At 31.4% G+C, this 20,457-nt stretch overlaps 1 protein-coding gene across 1 annotated transcript; it reads right to left on the minus strand.

Annotated features, from left to right (window-relative positions):
- Window positions 1-15,614: 15,614 nt before the first annotated feature.
- On the minus strand, window positions 15,615-20,457 carry LOC114753327 (uncharacterized). The gene is made up of 7 exons (XM_028942007.1): window positions 20,157-20,457; window positions 18,875-19,483; window positions 17,739-17,926; window positions 17,228-17,466; window positions 16,886-17,085; window positions 16,057-16,182; window positions 15,615-15,968 (listed from the first exon to the last, which is right to left on the minus strand). Exons 1-7 carry the CDS (start codon window positions 20,310-20,312, stop codon window positions 15,870-15,872), a joined length of 1,617 nt encoding a protein of 538 aa, XP_028797840.1. The 5' UTR covers window positions 20,313-20,457; the 3' UTR covers window positions 15,615-15,869.

A 20,457-nucleotide genomic window follows, 5' to 3' on the forward strand; every position in this document is an offset into this window, starting at 1 on the left:
GTTTGTGTTTGCTTGTTGATGATGAAGAAGAAGAACTGAGTTAGAGGTCAAGATGGGGTCAAGGGATTATATATAGGAATGACAGAGAGAGAGTGTGTGTGTGTGTTGATTAGAATATTGGAAGGAGGGGTTGGTGTGATGGAGATTAAGATTTGATTGAGGAGAAAATGGATGCTCCACTTAGTGGGGTTTGGTTTAATGTTTTTTCTGAAAAAAATAATAATAATACATAGGATTATCTTTGGAAAGTGGCCGGGTCCCTGAGCTCTCTTCCACTTTAGGATGTGTGGTACGCATCGGATAGGTTCTCGAGAATCAGAAATCCTCCCAGATTGATGTTGCTTGATCCTACGATGCCATTAGGTAGCTTCACCCGAGAAAGGGATATATCATCCAGTGTCTGTTCATTCAGGTGCTCAGCGCATTGTTCTCATAACAAAGAGTCAAAGATGCCTTTGGAAGATTATATTGTAGATTATTTGATCCTATTCCTAGCTAGCCAATTATTTATAATGAAATTTTTTTTTGTCAATTTAAACAGCAATCTTATTGGTTCAATTTTTTATTTAATATAATGTCTGGTCTTTTGGATTCAAAAGAGGAAGTGATCCAAGTGGGCTCGTCCGTAGTTAAGGATTTATTAAGTTATGTGGTGATAAAAAATTATTTCATATGATGAAAGCATGACATTATAGATTAACTAAAAATCATGTATTTTTTTTATAGCAATTATTGGAGTAGCAGATGCTACTGTCTCAAATTGAATTAAGCACTATTGTCGCAAATATAATTGAAAGTAGCTTTTTAAATATTTTTTTCTTTCACAAAATTCAAACCCTATTAATATTGAGGAATTTAGTCTTTCCATATATCCTGCCATTATTGATTGTTTCTCTAATCTTGGCTTTTGTTTCACTTAATTGTATTTGAGTTCTTCACATTTTAGCCCGCGGAACATATATAGTTTTGATCGAAGGAAACCGATTTAATTGCTTCATTCAAAATCTTTTTTTGTTGTTGATAATTTTAATGGTTTTCTACATGAAACAATCAAACTTCCATGTATAATGACATGAGCAATTTAACATTATCTTCATTTGTATGTATGAATCAGATTTAAATCTGAAGGATTAGACTTTATGCACTCCAGATGGAGTGATTCGCAAGCCTCAGCTGGAAAGCTGATTAACCCATAGGTACGTGGTTGGCAAGCTTATACGTATACATATATATATGTATATATAATTATAGTACAAATCTTGTCGCATATTTGAATTCTATGAATCTTTCTTGGTACATAAAAATGCAACATGTCATGTTAGACGCCAATAATAAGATTAGATATAATATATATGCGCACAGATTCATCAAAATCTTCAAAAGCCTGCAACTAGTTAGATCGCAATCCTTTGGGATGATACTAATTTATTAATTAAACCGTCTACTTAGTCAATACTCTGATGTGCAATTTGAGTTTTTGATTATATTTGTGGCTACTTTAATCTCAGATTAATACAAAACAAGGCAAGTGTGCTTGTGGGTGTTATATAACTCGTTAACGATCTAACTTTTTTTTTTTGGTGTAAATGAGGCATAAAGCCTAAAAGTATAGAAAAAATAGTAATGAAAACAAACATGTATATATAAATGATTTGTATTGAGGAAGATGCACGGAGACAAGTGGAAAAGCCTTCACTTTTTTTTTTTTTTAAATTAAGGAAAATGGAAAAAAGCTCAACATACTGGTAATAAAAATTTAATGATTTATTTTGTTTTATTAATTGTTGAAGAGATAAAAAGCTGTGCTTTTTAGCTTGAGCCTGTACTACATGGAACCACTAGTTGGATATATCCATATCTTTGCGGGCTGGATCTCACCATGTTTGATTTTTTATTCGGTCCCACAGGCCCCACATCATGGGACTTGAATGAGTTGAAAATAAATTATTAAGAGTGTGTTTGAATCAGTGGTGCCAAAACTGACTTTTGTTCTAATTGAATTTTATAAACTTAAGTTATAGTAAAAGTCAGTTAGTGTAATATGATTTATGTTTAGATTGATGTTATAAAAAGTAAATTAAACAAGCTAAAACTTGTTTAGATAATTAATAGAAAAGTAAATTTAAATGTAAAAATGACTAAAAAGGATATGAATTTTATTAAATAGTAGTGCTTTATATTATATGATATTAATATAATAATTTATTTAGCTTCTTTAACATCTTCAAATTAGTCTATTGGGATCTTATATTAAAGAGCAAAAGTAGTATATCATATTTATACAATTTGAAAAATTCAAAAAAATAATAAATTGAAATAATTAAAATTTATTAGGTGATTTTTTCTTCTTAGAAAAAAAATCAAATTATTGAGTCAAAACAGGATCAATTTAAATACCCTTATCTTTTTTCTTATTCTTCTTGTTTTCTTCTTCCTCGTTGCCAACGGTAAAAGCTCAAATTTCCAGTTTTACCTGTAACTAACTTTTTTTCTAAAAACCCATTTGAGAAAAAGCTTATCCAAACGAGCACCATTGTGAAAACAAGCCTCTAAGGGGGTGTTTGGATAGCATGAAAAATGCTTCTGAAAAGTACTTTTCTGCAAATCAAGATAAACTCCTTCAGATATTTACTTTGTATATCGTAAAATCACTTTTGAAACTATAGTTTGATTTTCATCCAAACACCCCCTAATGCTGGTTGCACGTTGTCCCATGTACTTTTAGAGGTGGAAACGACATTCAAAACACACTGTAGACTGACATAAATTTCAGAGTTTGAGATATTTATGTTTCAATTTCAAATATAATTCTGAACTAGACAATATTTAGATCAAATTTCTTATATTCATTATATTAAGTTCTCAAATCACACATAGTTATATATTCTATTTTTGAGATATTAACATTTAATATCATTTAATTATAAAGCCACATGAAAAAAAAACACATTAATTGGAAAACTTGATATAATAGATATAAGTAACTTAAGTATTTTTCTGCTTCATTTGTAACTGAGATTTATATTTGAAATTACTTAAATTGATGTTTATGATTTTGTTTTAGAGGAATTTTTTTAGAGAGCTAACTGTTATTTTCCTAATAAAAATTCATATTGTAAATCCTCACTGTTAAAGGCATAAAATTGAGTAAAAGGCAAATAAGCAATGGGCATTATGTTGACGCATATTTTCTTTTATTTATTTATTTATTTAATATCATTAAGTTTTGTGATTTGGTGACATGAAATTATAAATTTTTTTATATTATTTGCATTATGGGAACAGTTTTTATTTTGTAAATATATAAATTTTCACGTGTTGAATAATTCTGTTGGGTAATATCGACCCATCATAAATGTGTAGGGAGCTACCATAATACTAACCATTGTTGTCAAACTCACAAGTTGACACTCTAAGTTTAATGTTTTTATATTTTCATCTTACAAAATCATATTGACTTACTTTTAAATTCTTGCTACCTATAAATTTGATTGAATTTATGAGTTTACTTACCGATTTCATTGTTTTTACATTTTTAACTTACAAAATCGTGTGAGATTGCTTTTAAACTTTTGCTAAAATTTTGAATTTATTTATGTTTAGTGAATTTATATATAAATTTTATAGAAATTTCTTTGTTGAATATAGTAAATTAGAAACGTTTATGAATTTAATATATTTAAATAAAATTATTTTTACTTTTATTTTAATTTTTTAATTTTTTTATTATATAATTTTAATATCAATTTATTAATAAAAGCAAACTCTTGTGAGTTTATTATTCGAGTTTACATTTCTATCACAAGTTTGTTTAAACTTGTGCATTTGACAACATAGTCGCTAACAATGCAAAATAGATAAAATCTATTTATTTCTTGAAACACAATTAAGGATAATATTATAATATTGTTTTCAGTTATAAACATAAGATTCTAATTCCCCTTGTCTTAAATATTTATTCATTTTAAAGAGTTTTCATAATAGATAGTTCTAATATACATGATTAACAAAGATATTTTAGAGAAAATAACATTTATTAATTATAAATAACTAATTTAATTAGTTTTTTTATATCCACAAATTAGTTATCTAACTTTTATACCACCTTATGTCTTTAATATAAGACTTAGTTGACTAATTTGAAGAGATTAGAAAAGTTACTAAACTTCTTAATTATAACATATCTTACATGATTTTTCTAAAACACTTATATATATCATTAGATTATATATATATATATATATATATCAATTTATACGAGTGACAAATTAGTTTGAAGAATACTTTGTGTCAATTCTTTTGAGTAATATACTAATATACCTGATGAAAAAACCTATGGATTTCTTATTAACATTGTTTCCAGCGCAACTGGTTCATTCTAAAGTAACCCCTATTCGGATATCATTACCTCTGACCATGTGCCTCCTTTGTGTTTTTGATTCATTTCACTCTTCTATTTTATGAGTCGAAGAGAAAAAGAACCAAAAATAAAATAATGAAGTTGCTAACTCGTAATTCAATTAAAAGTACTTTATTAACTTTTTTAATCTTCTCAAGTTAATTAATTAGGTCTTATATTAAGCACAAGTGGTAGTATTAACCAATAGAGGTAATAACAAAAAACAAAAAGGGAATGGGAAAAACGAGGTTGGAATCCAATGAGAATATTGGTTGGGCGACATGATGATATTGTGAGGCTAATGCTTTGTCGAATGCCAACCAATTCTTCCTTTTTCTCCCGATTTAGACACACATTTGTATGTCATATAATTATGTAGGGACCTCATTAATCAACTATTTCCGGCCCTATGCATCCCTCTTATCATCATTTATATCCTTTATATACACAGCTTTTTTAAGCATTATGTATATCTTTAAAAATTTCATTATATTCTCGCTATTGTTCTTTTCAAAAGAAATAGCCATCTTAATTAAGTAATCGTAACATTACGTTATTAAATTAATGATAATATCCGTAATGCATTCGATCTAATCTTGTAACATGGTTGATTTCATTTGAAATAGGATTTAAGTAATAATGTTAATTTTGAAATGTCTCTCTTAGTAGTAGTAATGGTTAATTGTAAGTGTTATGAATAAATGATATTTTACAAGTCTAATCAACATTTTTCTTAGTACATTCAACATTGGCAACAAAACAAGCTGATGATCCTTTAGGTGAAAGCATAACAAAGTAGTGAATATATCAAAATAGTCATTATATTTAAAAACTTTTCAAGATTAATACAATTTTTTAAAATAAATTTCATCTAAAATTTTAAATTCTGGGATTCAAATAAAAAAAAAATCCAATATACTTTCCAAATTCTAAACTAGTTCAATATGAATATATATGATATGCATCAAAATATTCAATATGCAAGTAACTTTTTTACCGGATGAGATAATACTTTCATCAAAAATGTCTTTTTCTATAAATTATACGCTTATGATAAAATTTAGGCTTCATATTTATTTGAATATTTTTTAAAATAAGCAATAAAACCTTGATATTGTTCATTACTAGTAGTGAATAGTTTCCCCCATCAAAAAGAAGCAGTGAATAGTTTTGAACTTTATATATATAATTTGTTATAATGGAGCCAAACTCAGCTCTTATCTCATTAATATTATATTTTTTTCTGCGCAACTAGTTCCCATGTTGCCTTTTCTTTATTTGTCTTTTTTAAAATATCTTTATTAAAAGCATTTTGGGTGGAAAAGTGAAAGGAGTTTGATTGGCTTGGTGGGTATGTGTGTGTAACCCTAGTGGGTGATTTGACGAGAGTGAGGCATATACATATACATATATTATATTATTGATTTGCATTTCTAGAACTTACATCTTATTAGCCTACCCTAAGCTCAACTTGTGTCTCATTCATATTATAATCCATTCTTATCCATATGCTTAGGTTTGGTTTATGATCATTCACAACTTCGTTCAGTGCTTACCACACTATATTGTTTAGATTAGAGCAGAGAAGCCAATATACGTTTATTTTGCAAAACTTGTTTGTGCATGGTGGAATATTGGTGGTGAGTATAGTTAGTTAGGTATTCTCACTTGCCCAATATAAGGTTCTGGTTCATCAGAATCAAAATTACATCTTATCTTGGTCGAAGATGGGATGCATAATTTGATATGTTTTTTTTATGCTTTTGAGGATTGTGAATAATTAATGATCACTTTTTGTGGGGGATGGGGTTGTATTGATTCATTGGTTGATTTAAGGCTATTTTGTTAGGTGTTGCACAGCTTGTAATGGTGCCCACTTTTAGGAACATGCGAGCTTAATTGTACGTGCAAATTAGAATTTAGAAGAGGCCTTCCTCGTAAACATTTCATTACTTTGTCACTTAATACAATCCACAAACTCCCATCTGCTTCGTCATATACCATATGAACGCACAAATGAATCATATTAAATATCTGTAATAATTTTGATGTTCGTATCTTCAATAATGATTCATCTAAAGCTTAGGAATCTTTGTCAATGGCCTTGTGGCTTAACAGCATCAATTTCACTTGTAACTTCAGGCTATTAATTCTTGCTCCTCTAATTGAAGAGTGGAGGAATCTTCTGTTATCCCACTTCATTTAGTTCATTTTATCCCTTAGCCTTGCCATTTAAAAGAACTGTCTTTTTTTCTTTTCCCCTTTTGCCTAGTAATGTAAAGGTGCAATTCATTAAACCCACAAAGAAAAAAGGAAAGAAATTAAGGTAGGAAGAATGATGAGACATTATTCTTGACAGCGTAACGCAAGAGGCATATGTAGGACTGGTAAAACGGGTTAATCCGCGGATTGTGGGTTGGCCCGTGGTGGGCTACAGGCTCAAAAGGCCCATTTTCTGGCAGGTTGGCATTCTGTCAATCCTAACCAACCAACCCGCTAGAATTTATACATTTTTTCCTTCTTGCTTTTTTTTTTTTAATTTTTTTTAATTTTACCTGTTTTTTTTAATATTAGCAACTATATATAATAAAAAATGAAAACACTAGAAATAATATAAAATATTACAAACATTCAAATGAAAATTACAACACAGTAAAATACAAATAGTATATGATTGTCTGATTTTCCAATATGATAATACACAAGTTCACACATTTTTTTCAATTAAATCAATGAGCAACACTGAATAACCTTTCTTATCCAATTATTTTTAATGGTAACAAAATTTGAAGTGGAAGTCTGCCTTCTTTTTGCCTTCATTTTTTTTTTTTAAAAAAAAAAAGGTAGGTTGGCCTGCAGGTTGGCCCCGAGTTCGAGTTATAGCGGTGCAGGTTATATTTTGTGAGATAGCAGCGGCCAACCCTAACTCCCCATTTTGGTAGGTTGGTGGGTTGGATCTGCGGGTACAACCCATATTACCAGTTCTAGGCATATGAAATATTTACCTATTTATGCCGTGAAGTTCGTTTCTGAATTCTTTATTTTTTTTTTAAATTTGCTCACTATGTTTTAGAAGTTATATTGGCTTAATTAAGTCAGGTCAAACTATTAGAATATAGAACTCTGTAAAAGATAGCGTTTTCACCTTCGTCTCAATTGACTACAGCTAATCATGAGATAATTCTTCTCACAGGGATGAGTCACTTTTTGTTGCTGTGCTCAAATTATTTGTTTTCTTTGGGAAGGGGAGTGTTTCAATATATAATAGTAATGATGATTATTCATCTTTCATAATCATAGTCAATAAATTGATTAATGAAACTGTTAACTAATTTATACGTTTGACTATAATTTTTGTGTCGAAATTCGATAAATTAACTGACTTCCAATATCTTAAGCTTCCATGGAGAGTACAAAAATGGACAAGCTTTTATTTCATGCCATCTTTGATGCCAGATGATGAATCGTGAAGCACCATATTCAACATAAAAATCATCAATGTATAATATTATATATATATATATATATATGGGTGCGTGCGCCTACAAGTATGAAGTATAATATCTTTTATATATATATATATATATATCAGCTTAACTAATAGTGCGCACTTTTTCCTTTTTTAAATCACTTCTTTCCCTTTACTTTTGCCCTTTCATTTCTTTCCCCTATAATTCTATATTTTATGTTTCCTCCGCTTTCCATTGCAGGGCGTCTTTTGAGAAGTATTTTTTATTCGTTTTATAATAATGTTTGATGCTTTTTAGGGAGTATTAATATAGGACATTGAGAATGATGGTTCAACTGTATATTATTCATCCCGACGGGGTATAATTATATACAAGAATGAGGGAATGGCCGAATTAATTGTATGACCAGGAATCAGGGGGGAAGATCTCAAGAAATATACAATCAGGTTCAAGTCCTAATATTTACACAATCAATCCTTACAAAATAGGATCTAGATTCTCACACTCCCCTTCAAGTTAGACCATAGATGTCAATCATGCCCAACTTACCAATAAAATAATCAAACTTGTCTTTTGTTAGTCCCTTTGTAAGTATATCAGCTGTCTGTTCTCTGGAGGGAATTCATCTCAGGTGAATTACGCATCTGTCAATCTTTTCTCTTATAAAATGTCTGTCTATTTTCACATGTTTTGTTCTGTCATGTTGGACTGGATTGTGGGAGATATTGATGGAAGCCATGTTATCTGAATATTAGTTTGATGGGCAGATTTACGTTCTTCTTCAGTTCTTCCAGCACTCTCTTCAGCCATATGCCTTCACATATGCCAAGTGACACTGCTCTAAACTCTGCTTCTTGCTACTGCACTTTGTTTCTTGCTCCTCCAGGTAACAAGATTGCCCCAAACGAAAGTCCAATAGCCTTATGTCGAGTTGTTGTTGTGAGAAGAAGATGGGTTGGATGAGCTGAGGTGGGAGTTTAGGAAGAGTAACCTTCTAGAGTACTGGAATTGAGAATTTGCAGAAGCAGACATGTTTGCTTGCTTGGTGATGATGATGAAGAAGAACTGAGTTAGAGGTCAGGATGGGGTCAAGGGATTATATATAGGAATGACAGAGAGAGAGAGAGAGAGAGGGTTGAAAAGAATATGGGAAGGAGGGGTTGGTGTGATGGAGATTAAGATTTGATTTAGGAGAAAACGGATGCTCCACTTTGATTGAATGTTTTTCTGAAAATATAATAATAATACATAGGATTATCTTAGGGAAGTGGGTCCCTGAGCTCTCTTCTACTCTAGGATGTGTGGTACTCGTCTGATAGGTTCTGGAGAATCAGAAACCCTCCCAGATTGATGTTGCTTGATCCTACGATGCCAGTAGGTAGCTTCACCTGAGAAAGGGATATGTCGTCCAGTGTCTGTTCATTCAGGTGCTTAGCGCATTGTTCTCATAACAAAGATGCTTTCTTCCATGCACAAGGAAGATTATATTGTAGATTACTTGATCCTACCTAACCAATTATTTATAATGAAATTTTTTTTTGGGGTCAATTTAAACAGCAATCTTATTGGTACAATTTTTTATTTAATATAATGTCTGGTCTTTTTGATTCAAAAGCAGAAGTGATCTAAGGGGGCTTGTCCGCACTCACCTTTAAGAACAAGTTTTTTTGTTGTTGGGTGTATTAGGTTTTTTAGAGACTAAGGACTTATTAAATTAACCAACAGACATTGGGTTTAGTGGAAGTGGCTGGTTAAATAAGATTATTTCTAATAAGAGAATATATATAGGTGTGTCTAGAAAAAAAAAGGGTTTATTAGATTTTGTGGTGATAAAAAATATTATTCCATATGAAAGCAAGACATTATAAACTAAGAAAAATTTGCGTATTTTAGCATTTATATGAGTAGCCAATACTATAGTCTCAAATTTAAGTATTATAAAATTTGGAGGAATTGAAAGTGGCCTTTTAAATCTTGTTTGCTTTCACAAAATTCAGACCCTATTAATATATATATGAATCATCATATTCAAATCTGAATTAGATTCATTGGACGTTAAGCACTCCAGATTATAAATAAACCAGTAAATCAATACATGAAGTGATTCGCAAGCTCCAGCTGGAAATCTGATTAACCCATAGGTAGGTGGTTGGCAAGCTTATACATACGTATGCGCGCGCGCGCACGAGTGGTTATAGCACAGATCTGACCTCATACTTGAAATTTTGAATTCTGTGAATCTTTCTTAGTACATAAAAATGCAACATGTCATGTTAGACGCCAATAATCAGATTAAATACTTTTCTGGTCCTAGATATAAGACCCTTATATATACATACTAGTATAAAGTCTTATATTTAGAACCGGAGGAGTATAATATAAATACAGATTCATCAAAATCTTCAAAATCATGCAACTAGTTAGATCGCAATCCTTAGGGATGACACTCATCTATTAATTAATACATCAATTTGGTTAAATGATGGGTTAGTCTAAGTCGTCTACTTGATTAATACTTTGATGTGCAATTTGAGCTTTTGATTATATTTGTGGCTTCTTTAATCTTAGATTAATACTCTTCCGGTCCTTAATATAGGACCCAATTCTTGAGTTGGTTTTAGTTCTAAATATAAGACCCATTTCTCATATTTATCAATTTTCTCTAAATTACCCCTATAGATACTCCCTCAACCATAATCAAATAGAAGAAGGAGAGAGGGTATTAAAAAAGATTATTATGGTGTTTTAGGAAAAATGTGTCATTTTTCTTATAATTAACTAACTTACCTAACTTCCTTAATCTAATCAAATTAGTTAAATGGGTCTTATATTAAGGACCGGAGGAGTACAAAACAAGGAAAGTGTGCTTGTGGGGTTTATCTAACTCATTAATGATGTACCTTTTTTTGTGTGTGTGTAAATGAGGCATAAAGCCTAAAAGTAGAGGGAAAAAATAGTCATGAAAGCAAACATTTATATATATAAATGACTTGTACAGAGGAAGATACACGGACACAAGTGGAAAAACCTTCACTTTTTTTTTTCAATTAATGAAAATGGAAAAAAGCTCACCATAATAATGAAAATTTAATGATTTATTTTGTTTTATTAATTGTCGAACAGATAAAAAGTTGTGCTTTTCGGCTTTAGGCTGTACTGCATGGAACCACTAGTTGGATATATCATATATCCATATCTTTGCGGGCTGGATCTCACTATGTTTGTTTTTTTTATCGGGTCCCACAGGGCCCACATTGGACTTGAAAATAAATTATAAAGAGTCTATAAAAAAAATAAAACACATTGATTGGAAAACTTGATGTGATAAATATAAATAACTTAACCTAAGTATTTTTCTTCTTAATTTGTAACTGAGATTTATATTTGAAATTACTAAAATTAATATTTATGATTATTTTTCAGAAGAATTTTCTTTAGAGAGCTAACTGTTATTTTCCTAATAAAAATTCATATTGTAAATCCTCACTGTTAAAGGCATAAAATTAATTAAGTAAAAGACGCATATGAAAAAAATAAGTAAAAGACAAATAAGCAACGTTCGTAAAATGTTGGCGCATATTATCCTTATTATTTTTTATTACTTAATATTATTAAGTTTTGTGATTTCGTGACATGAAAATATAAATTTTTTTTATATTATCTGTACTATGGAAATAGTTTTTATTTTGTAAATATATAAATTTTCGCGTGTTGAATAATTCTGTTGGGTAATATCCAACGATCATAAACGCGTACGGAGCTACCATATCCTAACAATGCAAAACAGATACAAATTTATTTATTACTTCAAACAGAATTAAGGATAATATTGTAATATTATCTTTAATTATAAATATAAGACTCTAATTTATTTTGTCTCAAATATTTCCAATATATATATAATTAACAAGAATATGTTAGAGGAAAAAAACAACATCCATTAATTATAAATAACTAATTTTCTTAATATCCACAAATTAGTTATCCAACTCTTATATCATTTCTTGTCCTTAATATAAGATTTAACTAACTAAATTGGAGATATTAGGGGAGTTACTAAACTTCTTAATTATAACATATCTTACATAATCTTTTTAAAATACTTATGTATATCATTATATTATACATATCAATTTATAGGAGTGCCAAGTTAATTTGGAGAAAAACAATAAATATAAGTGTTAATTCTTTTGAGTAATATATCTGAAAATACCCGTTAATTGATTTCTTATTAGCATTGTTTCGAACACAACTGGTGCATTCCAAAATAATCCCTATTTGGATGTCTTTACCTTTGGCTATGAAACTCTTGTGTTTTTTATTTAGTTAATAGATACGATTCAAAGCTAAAAGGAATGAAAAATAAAATAATAGAAGTTGCTAATTTGAAATCCAATTAAAGATAACTTATTAACTTCTTTAATCTTCTCAAATAAATTAACAAAGTCTCATATTAAACACAACTGTTAGTATTAACGAACGGAGGTAACAAGAAGAAACAAAAAGGGAATGGGAAAAACGTGGTTGGAATCCAATGAGAATATTGGTTGGAAGACATGATAATATTGTAAGGCTAAAGCTTTGTCACACGCCAACCAATTCTTCAATTTTTCTCCCGATTTAGACACACATTCGTATTTGTCATATAACTGTGTAGGGGCCCCATTAATCAACTATTTCCTGCCCTATGCATCCCTATTATCATCATTTATATCCTTTATATACACAGCTTTTTTTGCTGGCAAAAATATATATATATATATATATACACACACGCACACACACACACACGCACAGCTTTTTTACCATGATATATGTCTTTAAAAATGTTATTATAGTCTCGCCATTATTCTTTTTCAAAAGAAATAACCATCTTAATTAAGTAATCTTAACATTACATTATTAAAGGATAACATGCGTAAAGCATTCGATCTAATCTTGTAACATAGTTGATTTAATTTGAAATAGGATTTGAGTAATAATGTTAATTTTGAAATGTCTCTCTTAGTGGTAGTAATGGTTAATTATAAGTGTTATGAATAAATAATATTTTACAAGTCTAATCAACATTTTTCTGAGTAAATTCAATATTGGAAACAAAACAAAACTGATCGATGATCCTTCAGGGGAAAACAGAACAAAATAGTGAATATATCAAAATAGTCATCAATATTTAAAAACTTTTCAAGATTAATACAATTTTTTAAATAAATTTCATCCGAATTTTTAAATTCTGGGATTCAAGTAAAAAATCCAAAATAGTTTCAAAATTCTAAACATAGTTTAATATGAATATATATATATATATATATATATGATATGCATAAAAATATCCAATATGCAAATAACTTTTTCACGGGATGTGTGATTTCATGAATTAATACTTTCATCAAAAATATCTTTTTCTATAAATTATACGCTTATTATAAAATTTAGGCTTCATATTTATTTGAATAGTTTCTAAAATAAGCAATAAAACCTTGATATTGTTCATTATTAGTAGTGAATAGTTTTGAACTTGCTATATAAATATATAAATATATATATAACTTGTTATAATGGAGCCAAACTAAGCTCTTATCTCATTAATATTATATTTTTTGTGCGCAACTAGTTCCCATGATGCCTTTTTTTTATTTTTCTTTTTTAAAATATCTTTGCTTCAGGGTGTTTCTTTTTCTTTTAAAACCGGGGAACTGAATGTATTAAAAGCATTTTGGGTGGAAAAGTGAAAGGAGCTTGATTGGCTTCGTGGGTATGTGTGTGTAACCCTAGTGGATGATTTGACAAGAGTAAGGCGTATAAATATGCATATATATATATATATATATATATTATATTATTGATTTACATTCCTGGAACTTGCATCTTATTAGCCTAACCCTAAGCTCAACTTGTGTCTCATTCATATTATAATCAATTATTACCCATATGCTCAGGTTTGGCTTATAATCATTCACAACTTCGTTCAGTGCTTAACACACTGTACTGTTCAGATTAGAGCAAAGCAGCCAATATGCATTCATTAATTAGGCATTCTCACTTACCCAATATCTGGTTCTGGTTTATCAGAATAAAAATTACATCTTATCTTGGTTGAAGATGGGATGTATAATTTGATATGTTCTTGATGCTTTTGAGGATTGTGAATAATTAATGATCACTTTTTGTGGGGGACGGGGTTGTATTGATCCATTGGTTGATTTAAGGGCACTTTGTTAGGTGCACAGCTTGTAATGGCGCCCACTTTTAGGAGCATGCGGGCTTAATTGTACCTGCAAATTAGAATTTAGAAGAGGCCTTCCTCGTAAACATTTCATTACTTTGTCATTTAATACAATCCCCAAACTCCCATCTGCTTCGCTATATGCTATATGAACTCACAAATGAATTATATTAAATGTCTGATAATTTTGTTCTTATCTTCACTAATGATTCATCTAGGGCGTAGAAATCTCTGTCAACGACCTTGTAGCTTAACGGCATAAAATTTTTTGCATGAATGAGAGGTCGTGAGAGCAATCTCACTTGTTTAATAATTGCTCCTTTAATTAAAGAGTGGAGGAATCTTTTGTCATCTCACTTGATCTAGTCCATTTTATCCCTTAGCCCTGCCACTTAAAAGAATTGCCTTTTTGGCTTTTGCCTGGTAATGCAAAGGTGCAATTCAGCAAAACCACAAAGAAAGAAGGAAAGAAATTTAGGTAGGAAGAATGATGACTGATGAGACATGATTCTTGACAGTGTAACAAGAGGCATATGGGATATGTATTTACCTATTTATACCGTGAAGGATGTTTCTCAATTCTTTTTTTTAAAAAAAAAAAAAATTTGCTCACTATGTTTTAGAAGTTATATTGGCTTAATTAAGTCAGGTCAAACTGTATGAATATAGAACTCTTTAAACGATAGCGTTTTGCACCTTCGTCTCAATTGACTACAACTAATCACCAGATAATTCTTCTCACCGGAATGAGTCACTTTTTGTTGCTGTGCTCTAATTGTAAGTATTTGTTTTCTTTGGGAAGGGGAGTGTTTGAATAATAATGATGATGATTATTCATCTTTCATAATCATAGTCAATAAAATGATTAATGAACCTATCAACTAATTTATAAACTTGACTATAATTTTTGTGTCGAAATTCGATAAGTTAACTGACTTCCAATATCTTAAGCTTCCATGGAACACATAATGGGACAAGTTTTTATTTCATTTCATCCTTCATGCCAGATGATGAATCGTGAAGCTCCATATTCAACATAAAAATCATCAATGTATAATATTATACATATATATATATATATGCGCATACAAGTATGAAGTGTACTTTTTCTTTGCTTAAATCAGCTTCACTAATCACAGTTTATGAATAGTGCGCACTTTTTCCTTTTTTAAATCACTTCTTTCACTTTACTTTTGTCCTTTACATTTCTTTCCCCTATAATTCAATATTTTTATGTTTCCTCCGGTTTCTATTACAGGGCGTCTTTTGAGAAGTATTTTTAATTCTTTCTATAATAATGTTTGATGCTTTTTAAGGAGTATTAAATATATTTTTTTCATGTATGACTATATCTAATAAGGGTGATGAAAGAATAGAAATTAATATGATGCTGGAATTTAATGTGGTTGATAACAATAATATTATAGTTCATTTGAATTTTATGACAACTTTAGTACTTTTAAATGTTTTTATTAGTATATATGAATTAGTTAGAAGGGACTTGTATATAGGACTAGAGAGAGTAATTACTTTGCATTGTTATATGTAATACTCATTCATCCGACGTTGATGACAGAACTAATCCTTCTTAAGAATAATCTTGCTATCTTCTCACACGCAAAGGGTTCATTCTTATTCTTAATTATACTACACGAAAAAAAATTCATAACCAATATGACTTATGCCCAAACAACAATGAGCTACCACAGGCTAACGTGTGATCTTCATTCAATAAACGGTTTAGCTCTTGCTATAAGAAATCAAGGGTTCCATCTTACCGGTCTTCCCTTCGAACAGCATTTGGATCAGACATCATGTCCATCATCATATTCTCAGGTGAATCCTCCCAGCTCGCAAATGTCTTCAAGTCAACCTGCAAAAGAGCATAACATATTATTCCTTCTTTCTATTGATTCATCAAAGTTTAATTCACAGAACAGAGGTGGGATCAGGCGCACTACTTTTCGTCTTTGCTCAGTGAAAAGTTCCTCTCTCTTTTTATATGACTCTTGCACTTTCTTTGCCACATGCCCTCCAAGTCCCCAAACCTCCACTTCTGATATTAAACCTTCGATAGCCAGAAAACCCTGAAAATGTAACATATCATAAGCCAACGAATGACAGCTCAGGAAGCTGGAGTTGCGGGACAAGCAAAGTTCAATGTTGCTCAATAGCCATAGTGTTTTAGCAATCCCAATCTATGTTGTTCTAACCCCCAATAATTCTCTTAAAATATTTCACCATTAGCTTCTTATTAGAAATTTTATCATTAGGATTACAGTATTATTTTTCTTTTAGCCAAAAAAAAAAAAAGATTTCATTCAAAAGAATCAAGTACTCCTCTGGTCCTATTTATAGGGTAAAAAGAAAACATTTTTAGTCCTATTTATAAGGTACTGAAAAAAAAAAATTTTATGGGCGTACACTTTTACCCTTCATTTATTATTATATTGACTTTGTTTACATGAGGTATAATGTGTATTAAATAAGGATAAATTTGGAAAGTTGTTAAATTTTAAATGAAAGTTAATAAAGTTTAAAGTTTTTCTTGGTCTATATAAAACATGTTGAAAGTTACTTATAAACAGAATCAGACGAGTATATAAATCAGAATAACCATGTACTCAAAAACACCCAGATTCTATAAGAGATGGAACCATCAAACCAGAAGATTAAAATGTATCTAACAAGACAACATGCATAATTAGCAACTTCCGATCAATGCATTTAATTACTGTTCAGTTACAAACTCAACATCAACACATCAAATCCTCTGACATAGAATTATACCTGGTCTGGAAGGAGAGGACCATGCTGGTAAGTTTTGTCAATAGCATGATGACGAACAGTTACTCTTGCAAAATCTTCATCAATGAATATTCTCTCATTTCCCATAGTTCCTCCAAATGCAATCCCCACGGGTTTTGGATGAGGCTCGTATACTCTACGAGCAGGATGCAAGTGACTATAAACAAAATTCTTTTCCTTCCCTGTCAATAATAACAAACAATTAATGTTGGATAGCTGCAAACAAGTTAGTCAAAAGAAAGGGGGAAAAAAAATCCCCTCCCAAACTCCCACTCTCCAATAAATAGGAAACTAAACAGGCCACTTTGAGCCTCTATTACTTACCAGAAGGTGGGAATACGTGGAAAACGGGACTTATTGCATATAAACAACCTGAGCTTCCATAGAACAGATCCTTATTTTCAAAACCTTGATTAGTTAGTGCACCTATAACCCATTTCGTAACAACGGAGCTTCCCTCATGGGTTTGTCCTGAACTTGCTGCAATCAAAATTAGCAACGGACCGTTGTAACCTTCAACATGAGACCAAAATCTGTTTAGGCCTTTCCCATGAGCCGATGACCTATAACATATTATACTTTCGATGTCAAAGCCAATCTTTTTCCAAATGGCAAGTCTCACAAGAAAAAGGCTTACAAGAGAACAAGACTAAGTCAGCAGATAACAAAATCAGACAGAAAGCATAATGTTGTGAAGCAGTAGTACAAAATGAGGTATTCATCCTTAATTTTAGCAATGCCAAGCAGTTAGAAAGAATTTCTATATTCCAGCTCGCCTCCCACACTGTTAATGCATAAGTGAAGGATCAAGCCAGATATAAGATTCAGAGATTACCTATAAAGAAGTCTTTCATCCATTCCCTCTTTACCCCTAGGAAAACACACTTCTGAGATCTCTTCATTTATTGTACTTCTCTGTGTAAGACCAATTGCCCATGCCCTTCCGTGGGTTAAAATGTCATTATCACATTCTGTTGTCAATGAAACATCCTCAACAGAGGAATTAGAGGGTGCCAATTCATCCTGCCATTGATCAGGAAATTATTTCATCTATAGAGATCTCAGAGCCAGATGCAATAGATTTTATTGTCCAATAACCATGTCAAAAAGCAGATAAACTATATTATTGAATCTAACAAAGGTTGGAACACAAGGCTCGGCAAGTACAATGACAGGCAAAGCACATTGTTACAGTTCATACAATTTCTTACAGCAAATGTTTCAATAAATCAATACTTGGACATAAGCTTAGTTGAAAGTGCTCTCTCAGTGACACTACACCATACACAATAGTGTAAATGTTAAGGGCAAAGGTCTTGAAGACAATTATCATTCCCTACTAGCAGTAACCTAAAAGGAAAATGTGAAGCAGAGCTAACCAGTCACTCATCCTTCTAGAATCTAAGAAAAAATATTCAGTTATTTGATTAATATCAAATGCTATGATAATTAACTCAATAACAGAATTATTCAGTTATTTGATTAATATCAAATGCTATGATAATTAACTCAATAACAGAATGAAACAACTTCGAAAGTAGCTGTCTGACCACCAACTTGTATAATGATCCAAGCTTAACACCTCAATTTGATAAAGGAAAGCCAAGTTTTAATGGAAACAAGAAATACAAACATGACTAACTGAGTTACACTGTATCCTTGGAAATGATAAGGATGTAAGGAAGTAGTAGCAGCTCACTCAACAAAGTCAGCGGGAAGGTAAGGTAGATGAAGTTAAAAATAGGGCTGACATAAATTAAGGGCAAGCATTAATTTAAATCTAATTTCAATTTTCAACTAATTAATAATCAGGGAAGATAGTTTTTGGACTGATTTATAATAAGCACAGAACACAAGGTAGTGTTGGGAAAAAAAAAGATTATAATCCTCCTAAGCATAAAAGGAAATTATGTTGAACAGGTGTCACAGAAATAAAGATCGCAAATAGTTCAACTTGAATGCAAGAATTACCCCAGCAGTGGCTTGATTTTGCAGTCTTGCATGAAAAAACTGACTCAAACAATCTGAGAGGCAGGGTACTGTACTCAAAACCCATGTAACAAACTTTCCAGCAGGAATTTGAATTTCCGAGCTTGAGAAGTCACCATCCCATACATTCAAGCCACTGTCAATTTCCGCACATGATGTGATGGCTGATAGTACCAAATGATTCAGATTTGGTGGGCTAAGACTTACTTTGCGTTCAGAGTGTTTCAAACTTCTACAGTCCCATGACATAGACCAACACATAAGAAGAAGCAAGAGTACATCACTGGGAAGAAGTGATCCATTTACTTTACAATCAGTATCATCAGATTCAAACTCCAAATTGATAGGCACATTGGCTCTTCCTACAGTTGAACGCAATACTCTGAGAAGCATATTCAGCGACACAGATGCAGACATCCTTGTACAGCATCTATTATAGCCTCTCACAAATTCAATCCAAGTAATTTGTCCTTCAGCGGGCATAAAAAATTGGTCAACTATGGATGAGCCGAAGTGATCTAACAGTACTGGGAATAACTTGGGGATGTTGCTGGCATCACTTTGACCTTTGTAAACTATATTAAAGCATTGCTGCAAACAACATGTTTACATGTTAGAAGTCAGAGAGAAGATAAAACACTAAGTGAACATAAGAATTGTGGTGAATACATATTACAAAAGATAGCAAGTAGCCTCAACAATTCCTTTTCTTCAAATTTTGGCCAGTGACAAAATTTTTTAACATTTATTATTATTCCTCATCTTTCCACTCGGACCTGAATTTAACTAAAATTCAATTTAATTACAGGTAACCCACGATGTCAAACCGCTTGGTAAAGAATTCACAGGTGGCTAAGATTAAAAGCTTAATGATTACCCCTCCAGTTAAACCGAAAACGAATCAAACAAAAGCAGACACCATCTCCACACATACTTGCACATTAAAGAGTAACTGGTCATGATACATTGCATTTTGTGGAATATTCAATCACCAAGAGATAACAGAACAATAGAAGGAATAAACAGGAAACAAGGAATTCTTATCTAAAGCCGCAAGCATCAATTTAGCGCAGTTGCCCTGTAAGTATTTTTTTCCCAACAGTTGGGAATGCCCGCTTGATTTAACAGATTTCTGAGAAACCATAACTTAACATTATTGTGGTCAGTTACTTTGACTTTCTTTCATCAGAATTGAGTAATTCCATGCTTCCAAAACTGCAAAGAAGATAAATAAAATTGAGAGTTTAGTAATGTTTATCAGTACCAGTAAATTTTCACGGGGAACGGCCTTTGTTTCGGGATCAGCAAGCTTGGAGAAAGCTCTCCGAAGCATAGGAAGAGCACCCAAGGAAGATGCTTCTTTTTCCACCTCCCGTTGTTCCGGCGAAACACTCTGCACCGTCGAAGCGGCTTGCCCCATCGTCTGGCTTCACCGAATTTCTGGCTCCCAATCAATGAACCTCTCTTTGCTCTTGGTTTTCCTGTGGTACAAACTTGCAATTCCCAGAAACTAGCCCCCGAGTTCAAGCACCGAGCACGGGCATTTATTATTTTAAAAACTAAAT

This window comes from Neltuma alba, unplaced genomic scaffold (assembly GCF_004799145.2).
Source record: "Neltuma alba isolate B1F8T4 unplaced genomic scaffold, ASM479914v2 tig00001210_pilon, whole genome shotgun sequence".
Lineage (NCBI taxonomy): Eukaryota > Viridiplantae > Streptophyta > Magnoliopsida > Fabales > Fabaceae > Neltuma > Neltuma alba.